The sequence below is a fragment of the Cuculus canorus genome, chromosome Z (assembly GCF_017976375.1).
Source record: "Cuculus canorus isolate bCucCan1 chromosome Z, bCucCan1.pri, whole genome shotgun sequence".
NCBI classification, from domain to species: domain Eukaryota; kingdom Metazoa; phylum Chordata; class Aves; order Cuculiformes; family Cuculidae; genus Cuculus; species Cuculus canorus.
The window spans coordinates 47069236-47081339 of record NC_071441.1 but is presented as its reverse complement, the minus strand read 5'-3'; the positions used below and the strand labels follow the sequence as shown (position 1 = coordinate 47081339).

General features: G+C 44.9%; 1 protein-coding gene across 3 annotated transcripts in view; it reads left to right on the top strand.

The window, feature by feature from the left end:
• KIAA1958 (KIAA1958 ortholog) overlaps nt 1–12104 on the top strand; it is an 81147-nt gene that overhangs the window by 20764 nt on the left and 48279 nt on the right. For all 3 annotated transcript variants that reach the window (XR_008447795.1, XR_008447796.1, XM_054054271.1), the window contains exon 2: nt 8897–10158. Coding sequence is in view for 1 of the 3 variants with exons in the window: in XM_054054271.1 (XP_053910246.1) it covers nt 9009–10158 (1150 nt within the window). In the remaining 2 variants the exon portion in view is untranslated. The remainder of the gene's footprint in view (nt 1–8896; nt 10159–12104) is intronic.

Sequence of the window (12104 nt, the reverse complement as noted above, 5' to 3'; positions counted from 1 at the left end):
TTTAAAAATGCATCAAAAATTATTACATTGGAGCAACCCTCTGAAAACCGGTTCATGATCTGATGAAGACTTGAGTGTTCATTTCTACATCTTTTCCTTCTCCAGGCTTGGAATTTAGGTATAGCCAGAAATAAATCCCTGTACGTGCACTGAGCACACAGTTGTCTTCATTCAGTGGTACATATATATGCAACTCCCATGCCCTCAACAAGGCCTTAAAAATTTTGCAAGAGGGTACTTATTTATTAACTTCTAACATGGAGATGCAACTTAAACTGAAGTGCTGAGGCAGAGATAGTGATTGCAAGGAGATGAGACAGGCAAGCTAGATTTTGCTGGTGATGCAAGCAGCTACAAATGCTACCCAGCAGTGCACGTTGGTGAGATGAAACACCAAATCTGAATGCAGTTCATGGAGTGTAAGTAGAGGGGAAAATTCTTTCCATGTTAGGTTCCTGCAGTTTCCCTCAGCATGTGTCACTAACCTGGAGGCATACAGCAGTCACCGGGTAGTTCATCTAACAGTCTGTAAGTCTGCAGAAACGCTAGTGTTAAAATTTGCTTTCATTTGTCAGCCTGAAGAAGCACAGCTTTCAAGCCAGCATACCGAGTCCATCTCATCTCTTGGAGCTTCACTGCAGACCACGGTGAGAGTTGTCTGCATTAAGAAAATGAGTTATGTTTCGTTGAGGCTTTGAGAGAAAGTTTCAGGGATGCACTTGCTAAATACTGAATGGATCAAGCAGGATTTCTCTGTCTTCCATGTTTACACTATTCAAGCACTACAACTATGTTTACACTATCAGTGGTTTAAAAATCTTGAAATCTTTCCTGAATTCAGCTGTACACTACTTAGTTATAAGCACTCTGGATGGTTAATATTTTGAAGGATTACCTTAGTGCTACAGAGGTTCTGGGAAGAGCATGGCAGAATATGTCCTTTATGGGTCATGCAAGATGTAAGTTAAAAAAATGAAGTATAGGACTGCCAAGGTATGTTGGAGGTGCTCAGTAACTTTGCAGATACATTCATGAACTGTAGAAAGCTCACTTCGCTTTCTGGCACGTTACCTGGAAGGAAGATTTTTCCTCAGCAAGAAGTAGTCCCATGCGTTTCTTCAGCATTCTCTGATAATCCTCCTTACTGCAAATGAGGACAACAAGATCAGGTCTATATTTCTGAGGACTAAAGCTCAGGATGTGGAAGCACTAGGACAGAGGTGGCTTGGTAGAGTATTCATGATAAGGAATTAATGTTTCTGTAATAAGAGAGCCACAGTGAGCTGAGGGAATGCAGTGAGGAACAGGTCAGTCTGAGGAAGCTGTACACTGAGACATCGGTGAAGAAAGAAGTACTTAGGTGGTGAGATCCTGGTCAAATCACTCAGATTAGCTGTGTCATCTGTTCCCTTTTCACCTGCTTCTGCTCTTGGTCCTCTTTTGGTCCTTCTATGACGCTTCAGCAGTACTGTGCAGGGGCAAGGCTCATGTAGCTCCTGTTTAGTGGGGGCCGAGGAAAAATACTAGTATAGAAGCAGTGGTGCTTATAGTGTTACATTTGGATTAAGGATTGAGCCCCCAAACTGTTCCTCAGTCAGTTCTGCTGTCAATGGATGGATCATTTGATTTTGTGAATGAAGCAGACTCTTGTGAGGCTCATAATCCTGTGATAGTCTTCCATGTGAAAAGGCAAGGAAACCCCCAAATGCTGTCCCAGCCAAATTCTTTTCTTTCTCAGCCAACAGAAGGAGTTTCACCAGCAAACAGGTTTTGCTGCTTTCCTTGAGCATGCTGTGATGACAGCTGTGGTTGAAGGCATGCCACACTTGGCAAGGAAGGCATCTTCCCTGAAGACTAACCATCAGCTGAGGAGGAGCTGTGGTCTCACAGAGCAAGTCTAACAGACAACTGTGAGATTTTTCTCAATGGAGAACAGCACTGCTTGCCTGGAGGGGTGTGTGGTTATTTTTAATTCTGCTTCCCCCTGCACCCCAATTTCAGGAAAGCATTCTTAGTGCTGCTCATTGGGGATGGGAATGATAATTGTGGTTCATTGTGGGTGAAACTCCGGCATGCTTATTCAATAGCAGAGCTCCTGCTGACTTCAGAAGGACCAAGATATAGGCACAGAAGCTCTGGGACACACAAAATGGAACGCACTTGATACACGTAAGTGATTGAGTTTGTATGAAATTTGGGATAAGCCTAGAAATGTGGAGGTGAAAAACTAGCACGGAAGTTTTGGTTAGTTCATAATGTACATTCCTATTTATTTCTAAATCAGTTCTAATCAGACCTAAAAACATGAACAAATAGTATAAGCCCACATAATTTGGAAGCAGTCATTGATTTTCATATGGTGAGAGTTGTTTTTCCATAGAAGACACCAGCTGGAGGCTGTACAAAAGTGATAAGGAAACAGTGACAAATGAGCAGAACTGCAGGAACCATTCTCTAGTTTAAGAACACAGGACATTTCCAGACTATCTCACAGGCTTGAAGAACTTGCCAGGATTTGTAAGCCTCTTCTCTGTAATTTGTAACATTTGGTTTCCTGGAGAGACAGTAAACTAAAACCACGTTTTCCTAGTTAAAAGGAATGGTGTGCAGTTTGTATCAGAGATGGAGGGAGGTCTGCCCTTTTTGCTCATGTTAAAGAGGGACACCTAGTTAATTCATACCTTGCCTGTAAGGTGTCAGTATTTTCTGCATATGTTGTTTCTCTCCCTTTCTGCTTCTTCTTCACAGTTTATCTTTTAAGCAGTAAGTAAATGCAGTAATACTTGAGTTGACAGAAGTTTTGAACTCCTCAAGTCTAAAATCAGAGAAAATGTACTGACCTATTGGCAGCCATTCTGTTTGCTGGCCTGTTTTGCATGAGTGGTTGTCCATCCCAGTCCTTTGACAAGTTGATAACATAGCAATATCAGCGCAGAAATCAAAACATGGTAACAAAGAGGCTGAGTTTTTAACTCCCGTTAGTATCAGTCCCCCTCATCGGAGATAGCAGGGAAGGTAATTTGGAGTGGCCTGATTTTGGGTCCTCTGTTGCATGGCTGGGGCCTCTGGCGCTTGGATACCTGTGAGAGGCAGCAGCTCCTGCTGAGTCCGCGTTACCCTCTTACTTTGGAAAGAAGAAATACAGTTCTTTCTGTGATCCTATATTGACAGCTAGTGGGGTCTATATATCTGCAACAGAACTTTGTGGGGACCTCTGTATTGCTCTGTCTTCTCTGTTGATTGGAAGTTGTTTAGCCTACATAAAAGAAGGCTGAGGGGAGAGTTTATTGCTCTCTACAAGTACTTGAAAGGAGGTTGTAGAGAGGTAGGGTTTTGTCTCTTTTACAAAGTAACAAGTGATAGGATGAGAGGGCATGTCCTCAATCTGTGCCAGGGGAGGTTTGGATTGGGTATTGGAAAAATTTCTTTACTGAAAAAGTGCTTAAGCATTGAAGCAGGCTGCCCAGGGAAGTTGTGGAATCACCATCGCTGGAGGTGTTAAAAAAGTGTGTAGAAAATGTTCAAGATGGCCTCAGCTAGCAACTGCTGTTGTTCCTGGGGCTTGTGTGGTATCTGTGCTTCTTCTCTGGGTGGTAACAAAGGCCTTGTTCCTTACTAGGGTGAGTAAGATCAGGAAGAATTTTGTCTGCATGAAACTAGCTAAGCCAAATTCCGTCCTAGAACATGGAGGAGGGATGCTCTTTAGAGACTGCTATTTTTCATTGCCCTTCGTTCACCAATTAGAATTCCTGTGGTAAAATCCTGGTTCTGGGTACAGAAAAAATTCCCTTTCCTAAATCAAGTGATGCTCCTGTTAATGCACGAACAGATGCCAAGGAGCAGTTTTGCAATAATAACACTTTCTGGCATAGCACGTATTCCACACACATAGGTCACTACAGACACATGTTGTAAATGAGGTCATAAAAGCTAAAAAAGCCATAACATCGAGTTCTTAATTTAGGGTCCAGATAGCTGCATTGAATTTCTGGCACCTAGACATGCTTCACTCTGAATTAGATATTGCTAGGCTCTGAACTACAGAAAAGTGCTGTGAAAGGTTAAGGCTTCACCATCTGTAATGTAGTTAAAATGCCAGCGTTACTCACATTGAAGATATACTGTGTTTTTGCCAGCTACTGTTTGGTTTCAGAGAAGATGTGTTAGCAGGTTATTAAGCATGAGTCATGTTATTGAATCTTGCCTGTCTGAATGAAGGACTTATATAATCTTTAAAATGAGATTTAGCAAACAAGACCAGACTGTCAGCCAGCAGCATGCTGTCTAACTGAGCAGACAAGGTCCCTCTTCAGGAAACTGAGTAGATAATGATAGATATGTTGTGCTTTCTGCAGAGTGAGTCTCTCCCTGTCAAAGTGCCATTGTCAACTGCTACTGCAGTTCTTTCTTCTGAATAACTGATGTCTTTGGATTTTGAGCTCTGCACAAACAATCAAGACTGTGGGAGTTGATCTGGTCTCATTTCCTGGTAAGGCAAAATGATTCCAGCCAAACTAGGCTTTTTATCTTCCCAAGATACATCCATGGTTGTGCAGCAACTGTGCAGTTCCATGCCTTCCCATGGGTTTGTGCTGATACAGCTTCTGACTCTAGCTCTCCTTTTTTCCCCTGCTCACTTTCCAGATTGTCCTCTTTGCCTTGTCTCTCATTCCATCTTCTGGTGTTTCTGCTGTGGCAGGGTGCATTGTATGTCTGTATCTTTGAATATACCAGTCATCAGAACTACTGATGCGCTGCGAGTTTTGACTCCTGTCAAGATGGACAGTGTATCTTTAAAAGGCTTAAAACAAATAATCATACATAAGAAATAATTTCTAGATATTTTAAAGCTCTATGTTCGAAAAGGGGAGTCTTCTCCAGTGCCTAAAAGGCTTGCGTTTATTATACTGCACAGAGTCTTGGGTCATGCAAGGAGCTTTGAGTTGCAGGTGATACTGTGAGATCTGTACCATTGCTGGGGTTTCATGTGAGTGATAATAGAAGATGGAATTTGAGTTATTCTAGCAGTTATTCTCTGTGCATGCACCCTGGCTTGAGCTTTTGCAAAGAAAAGCTTGAATCTTACACTATTTTTACTCTCTCTCCAAATGAAGAATCTGTTATCCGGGACGTCCCTCTATGTCATGCTTGGTTTCAAAGATGTTGGAAAAATCCCTAGAAGTCAGAAAAATATCTATAAATTCCCATGCTCCTGCTTCTGAGGCACAGTGTCTGCCTGGGGAGGAAAGACTACGGCAAACCTTCTCCATTCTGTTTCCAGTTTTGGTTTACACGGGCCTGGTGAATGAGGGTGGGTGGGCAGGGACTTGCAGGCTGAAAAACCATTAAAACACAGCCTCCTCACGTCTCCTGGCATGGAACAAAAATGGTTATCTGCACCTAGCTGGCTAGTGACTTCAAAGAGCAAGTGAGTACACTGGTAGTAATTCGTGTTGATTTTAGGGAAAGCATACTCTAGGCACAGTCACCCACAATGTAGCAGTCTTTTCGAGCCATGACAGTTCATTTTGTATCTAAACACCTTCATGTAGAAGAGTGCAGGGAACAAAAGGAGGTGTAACATTGGTGTGAATGCTGCATTTCATTTGAGAAAAATGTAAGGGGCCAAGGCTCTCCCAAGTCTTGCAACTCATGTTCACATAGCACAGGAAGGAAAGCCTCCAAAGGCCTGCAGAGATGAACAGAAGTTCCCAGGTACTTTTGGCTGTCTGAGAAAGTCACCGGAGATGACTTCTCTTTCATCAGGTGTATATAAAGAGGGTTGACTTTGCTGTCATCTGGCAGTGCTGAAGTTTCTTTAGTATCCCTTGATCACTTTAAAAAAAAAAATTCCACTTGTGTGATTAATAATTTAAAATATATATTTACCAAATTGAAATGGTATTGAGATGTGACCCCTTATTTGAAAAAGTGACCTTTTTAACAGATAACAGCTGACAAGATAGGAAACATGGCTATAGTTAGAGGAATATAAATGTACATTCAATCTCTATTAATTTAGCTGAGCAGTAACCTCCAGACATTTTCAGGTCAGGCTGTGCCCAGCAACCATGAAATTTTGAGTTGTTTGAGCTCTTTTATTACTAATCTTCTCCAGCAACTCAAATAACTTTAATTTTTAAAAGTAATAGAATAGTGCAAAGAGAGAAAGGCTGTCCAGTTCTGTTTGAGTGGTAGTGAGGACCTTGGGTTAGGGCTATGTGTCAGGGCCCATCTGTGTAGTGCTGACTTGCTTACAGACCTCTGGAGTCCAAGTTGTTTCGACCTGTTGAAGTCAGCTGGAGCTTCACAGTTGACTTTAAACTGTTTCAGCCATGGTCCTTGAGGATCTTTACAGTAGGGGATAATAATGTCCTGCCTCAGAAATGGACTGGATTGTGTCAATTACATTGTCTCAATGTAATCAATTACAATTACATTGTCTCAATGTAATCATTGCTGTAGGATTGTAGAAACATTTGACTAATTATATCTCAGTTGGTTGTTGTTAAAAATAATGTAATAAAAAGCCTGGATAACAGGAAAATGAGCATTGACTGATTGCAGCTAAATCTGGAAGTGTGTGAAATACAGTATATTATAAGCAAAATAAAAGTTAAAAAATAATTTTTAACAGTAAATATTTGTGTGAAGAACCTCCTACATTAAAGGGTGATTTAGAGCCAATAAAAGAAGCCAACGAAGTTATACTAACTGAGTGTTCCCACTTGACTTCCATTGTTTGTCAGGGCCCTGAGGGCACCGGTGGGCCTTAATAGCACTGCCCAGCCCACCCTGGAACACCCTGGAACACCCTGCCCATGGTCCAGGAGACCCATTTTGGCTCAGCCTGGATCTGTCAGTCCCGTACCCAATGCCTGGGGCTGGGGCTACCCCAGCTGCCTGGCCTCTAGCCACAGCAGTGCCCTATTGTTCATCAAGCAGCAACCAAACCCCACACCCTTAATTCCAGGCATACCTTATAGCCATGCTTGTACACCGTCAGAAGGTTATTACTCAGATTGTTGATTTTTGATACCAGATAACCTGGTAAACCACTCAGGGAGAAGAAAGCTGCAGTCTAAGAAGTTGCCTGTAAATAATTTCAGTACTTTTAGCTGAGCTATGTTACAATACCTTGCTCTTCTTTGTTTACTGAAAAAGTGGTTAATCTTTACTTTTATTTTTTTCATTCTTTTCTATTCACTTAAATGGATGATGCACTTCCTGCATCGTGTTTCATTGTCTTTTTTGATGGTGATGAAAGAAATGCGGATCAGAGGAAAAACTGCAAGGTCTCCTATAAAGTCCTAGTGCTCAAGAAACTGGGGGTTTGCAGTCCTGTAGGATGAATCCTTGCCTGGAAAGTATCTCTACCATGTGGGTAGGAAGCAGTTTCTGTCAGGAAAAGATAAATGTGCAATAGGTTTTAAATTTTTATGTTTGACCTGAAATATTGTAAGATTCATGGTCTTGGCCCCAGAGGTCCATGCCTTGTGCTGCAAATTTCTAAATAGTTCTAATGTAAATGGCAAGTATTTGTCTTGAAGAGAATCAAGATTTAGACCTTGGAAAATAGACAATTTCATAAGAAAGCAAAAGGTTAACTCTCAGATCTTAAGGAAGGCTATGACTTAAACTTCACTGGTGCCTTATGCTTCTCTTAAGTCTTAAGACAGCTTATGACTGTCAATAGAGCACAGCAATGGGTGGACTTGTTTGTTTTTTCCTTATATTGAAAACTAAAGTGTCTGGCCTTCACTTAGATGCCTCTCAAATTGAGTGGAAAGAGAGATACTTGATACATTTGAGAAATATGCATAGATGGCATAAAATGCCTGTGGAATGCTGGACATATTCAGACTTTTTGGCACCAGCAGTGGGAAGTAGCAAGGCTACTTACTAACATGCTTATCAAGCGAGGTAGATGGGGTGGATATTGTTGTCCAACACTCAATCTGATCAGTGACGTTTGGGGTGATACGGAGGTTTCACAGCTAGAGGCTGCTGCAGTAAAATCAGGTAAGTGTACTGGCCCCTGCCTTGTATTAGTGTACAAAAATTCAGCATGTCTGGAAGAGCATGCTGAGCTGCTGGGTACCACTGGTGATGACACAATAAACTTTGCCAAGGGCCAGTTGGCACGTGATAGTTGACTCAGTCTCACCTTTCTAAAAATCCCTGAGAGTATAAACCTGGCATTCAGAATCCTCGTTTTTGAGGACAGAAACTCCACTTACACGATGTGTCAAGGGGCTTTGATCTCCCTCTTGTCCCCAGACAGGGACGCCTCTTTGCTAATACTTGTGCCTCTGGCTTTGTCCGACTTTACTCGTGAACATATTGTCTGCTAGAGCACTCAATTCTTAATCAAAGCTAGCAATTGCAGTAAGTGTATTTATCAAAGGCTATTCTGAATCTTTGTATCTGTCACTTTAATAAATTACTTACCATTTCAACTTCTCAAAACTCTTTCAGTGAGTTCTTGGGAGGGCTCTGACAGGCAAACCTTGACTCTCACAAGTGGCTGGTCATAGAGCAGTATAAACAGACATAAACTGTTTACCAAGTCTGAGACTAAGTCTGGATCCAGCTGCACCTAGGCTCCTCACTGAAAAGGAGTTTAGAAAGCAAGGGGATCCTTTCTGAACCTCGCTGGGAGAGTTTCCTGTCTGCCACATATCAGTCTTATACCCTTTCAACATGGCAAATGTCATAAAGTTTCATGAGGTGCCAAGGGAGTGTCTGAATTAGTGAATGATTGCCAACCCTGATGTTCCAGATGATTTTTATGTTTTAAGATTTATTTAAACATTTACGAATGTTTCATTTGCCTGTGCAAATGTGATCTTTCTTTGGGAGTGCTGAAGAGTAGGGTTTTGCTCTCTATTTGCAGGTGAGCAGCAAGCATGAGCTTGGCAACACGCAGACATAAGTGCCAAGACCCTGTGATCTGAACCACATTTTCAGCTGACTTCCCAGCGGCGAGGGGTTGTTGATACTCTACCATGGAGGACTGCCTTCACACCTCCTCCGAAAACCTCTCCAAGCTGGTGAGCTGGGCTCACAGCCATGGGACCATCTGCAGCCTCATCCCCAACCTCAAGCACCTGCTTTCCGAGGGGACCCATGGTAACCTGACAGCCATGTGGGGCTGTAGTGCTGGCCATGCCTACCACTGGCCCCTGGCTGCCACTTGCCGGGCTGGCTCCCAGGAGCGTGTTTGCTTCCAGGACAGCCGCAGCTTCAACTCAGACAGCCCCAGCATGCTTGGAGTGCCGTCAGAGACTCAGGCAAGCCCTCTGGAACGCTACCCAGGACGGCCAGGGAAGACAAAGCTGGACTGCACCCGCACCCGTGACTCCTGCGACTTCTCGTACTGCAGTGAGCCATCAGAGCTGGGCGAGCCCGTGGAGGAGTATGAGGATGAGGCCACCCTCTTCGACATGGTCTGTGAGTCTTCTGTCACTGATGAGGACAGCGACTTCGAGCCGCATCCCCACCGGGCCACCGCCGGCCCCCGCAAGCGGCCGGCTGCCATCCTGCCCACCACTGCCCAGGCACAGCCTGCCGATGAGGGTGGCAGCGAGGTGCTCCTCAAGAAGATCAAGCAGGAGCTGCCAGAGGACTACTACATTGTGGCCAACGCTGAACTGACAGCCGGTGCCGATGGGCCAGCCCTGGCCCTAACGCAGATGTCCAAGCCTAAGCCGCAGGTGCAGGCTGGACCCTCCTGCCTGGGTGCCACCAGGACCCTGGCCCAGCCAGCTGCGGGTCCTGACCCCGACCCCCAGCGCCTCTCCACCTCCCCCCCGTGCCCACCCCGGCTGGTCACACAGCGGCCGCCCCGGGGCCCCTTGGCCTCCCCAGCACGGGGGGCAGGCGGCAGCCCTGTGGCTGCCCTACAGGTGCCAGCCACCAGCTCCAACACCACCGCCGGGAAACCCATCAGCATCCCTCTCTCAGCCCTGCAGCTGCCTGGTCAAGAGGAGCCTCCGGCCACTGAGGAGATCCTACCACCCACCCCGCAGCTGGTTGCAGGTGGTGAGGCAGCCAGCTCGCCCTCAGTGAGCGCCGAGCCTGAGGTCAGCTCCAGCCAGCAGCAGCCCCATGCCATCCCTGCTGCCACCCCCGAGGCAGCAGTGCAGTCAATGCCAGGTAGGATGCTGGAGCTGAGGGGCAGCGGTGTTTTGGGGGTTCCTCAGGCATGGCTCAGTGAAGGGGTGGATGGGAAGAAGGTGCTATACTATATTGCGTGACAGTGCCCCAGTCCTACTAGCTCTTAGGTCCATAGATAGAGGAAACTCCCCTGCTTGGAAGAGGATTTGGAAGACCTCAACTGAGCAAACACCAGGAGAACCCACTGTGGGAGACCACACTGCTGCCATAAGGAAAGGGCTGTTCTGGGACGCGTCTGGTTTGGGTGCAGTTGTGTCATGGGAGAAGGCGTGCAGCCACCTCACTGTGTGCACATTGTGGGGAGGACATGAAGCCCTTCGGTGCACTCCTTCCATGAACTAGAAAGGAGCAGTTTCAGCCAGTGGAGCCTAGAGCAGGGGATTGAGTGTTGCCGATACCCTGTCAGAAGAGTGGTGTTTGACATAGAGAGGCAAAGGAGGGCATAAGGAGAGTACCTAGAGAGAGGTTGGATTTCTATAAATCTTTATTAAACAGTTTCCCTGACCCATAAATCAGAGCAGTCTGCAGAGACGAGAAAGACAACCACAAGCCTAATTGTGACATTGATAACACTTAAGCTTTAATCCTAGAGAAAAAAAAAAAAACTTTTTTCCCTGTTCTTAATGGAAGGTCTCATATCCCATGTCCTTAATTTTTTTCATTTCCCACTGCTTCCAAAGCACTGGGAATTGGATCAACATTATTGGATAAAGAGCATTTTAAACAGTATAATTCTGCTGAATGGTTATCCCATGTGCAGAATAACTCAGTATTGGCTGTAGATCTTCTTGAAGGAGGGGAAATTTTTCTTGGCCAGACTTTCCAGCTTCCTCAGGACTTGAGTGCAGACAGTGCTGTCTTTGCTCTTGCAGCTGGTGAGTGGTGCAATCCTGGGAGGAGATGAGGGCAGCAGCGAGTCCTCCATCTGCTCCCTTGCTAGTTAAGCCTGGTCACCTAGAGCAGAGCCAAACAGTGCAGGGGAAAAAAATTGCTGGAAAAAAATTGCCTATATGCAGTCTAAATGCTGAAAACAGTCATAGAATCATGGAATCATAGAATGGTTTATTATTATGGTGAATAATAATAATGTGTTGGCCTGACTAGAGTTGGGGATTTTCTTTCCAGATCTTTAACTAAGGCCCCGGGTAGGCATCAGACTTCCTTGTGAAATGGGTCTGGTCTGCATATCAGGCATTCTGATCCTTTCAGAAGGGAGTCCCCTATGACAATAACCCATCTTTTCTTCTTTAGAGAAGCTGTTTTCATGGTGGGCTTAGAGTGTCTTAACCTTGGGAGTGTTTCTAGACTATGAGAACCATCGTCCACATTAAGGCTATGAGCACATCATCCTCATTCCCACTTGCAGAGCTTCATATCTGTTGGGATATGAAGGGAACCTGGAAGGCTGAGGGTGTCACAGGGGAGACATGCCTGCAGTGCTGGGCAGGTGGGCAGGAACCTGCTGTCATTTCCTCACATCTCCTAAATTTCTCTGTTCAGCTGAAGAAATTTCAGCTGGAGATGGAGAGAGTGTGGGGAGTCCTGTGTTGCACAAGGCATGCCTGCCTGTTGGGTTTGAGACAGGGAGCATAGCATGTTGTTCCAGTTGTCAATCTCCCTCTCACACTCCCTGATTGTCCCCAGCCAGCTCACCTCCTCTTGGATAATACAAAATGGGCAAATGTCAAGTTTTGCCAAATAAAACCCCAGTAGGCATTAGGAATTGGAAAGGATGATAATTGTCTTAGTTGCAGCAAAGCAAATTCTTCTCTGGGACCCATTCCTGCGTGACTGCGTCTTTCAGTTATTACTTTGCAGTAGTCTTTGTCATGTAATATCGCTCCTGGAAATTCCCTCAAAAATGTCCGTCGGGTTACGAACTGACCCTGCTCAGCTACATATGAGAGATACGGAATGTCTGATGT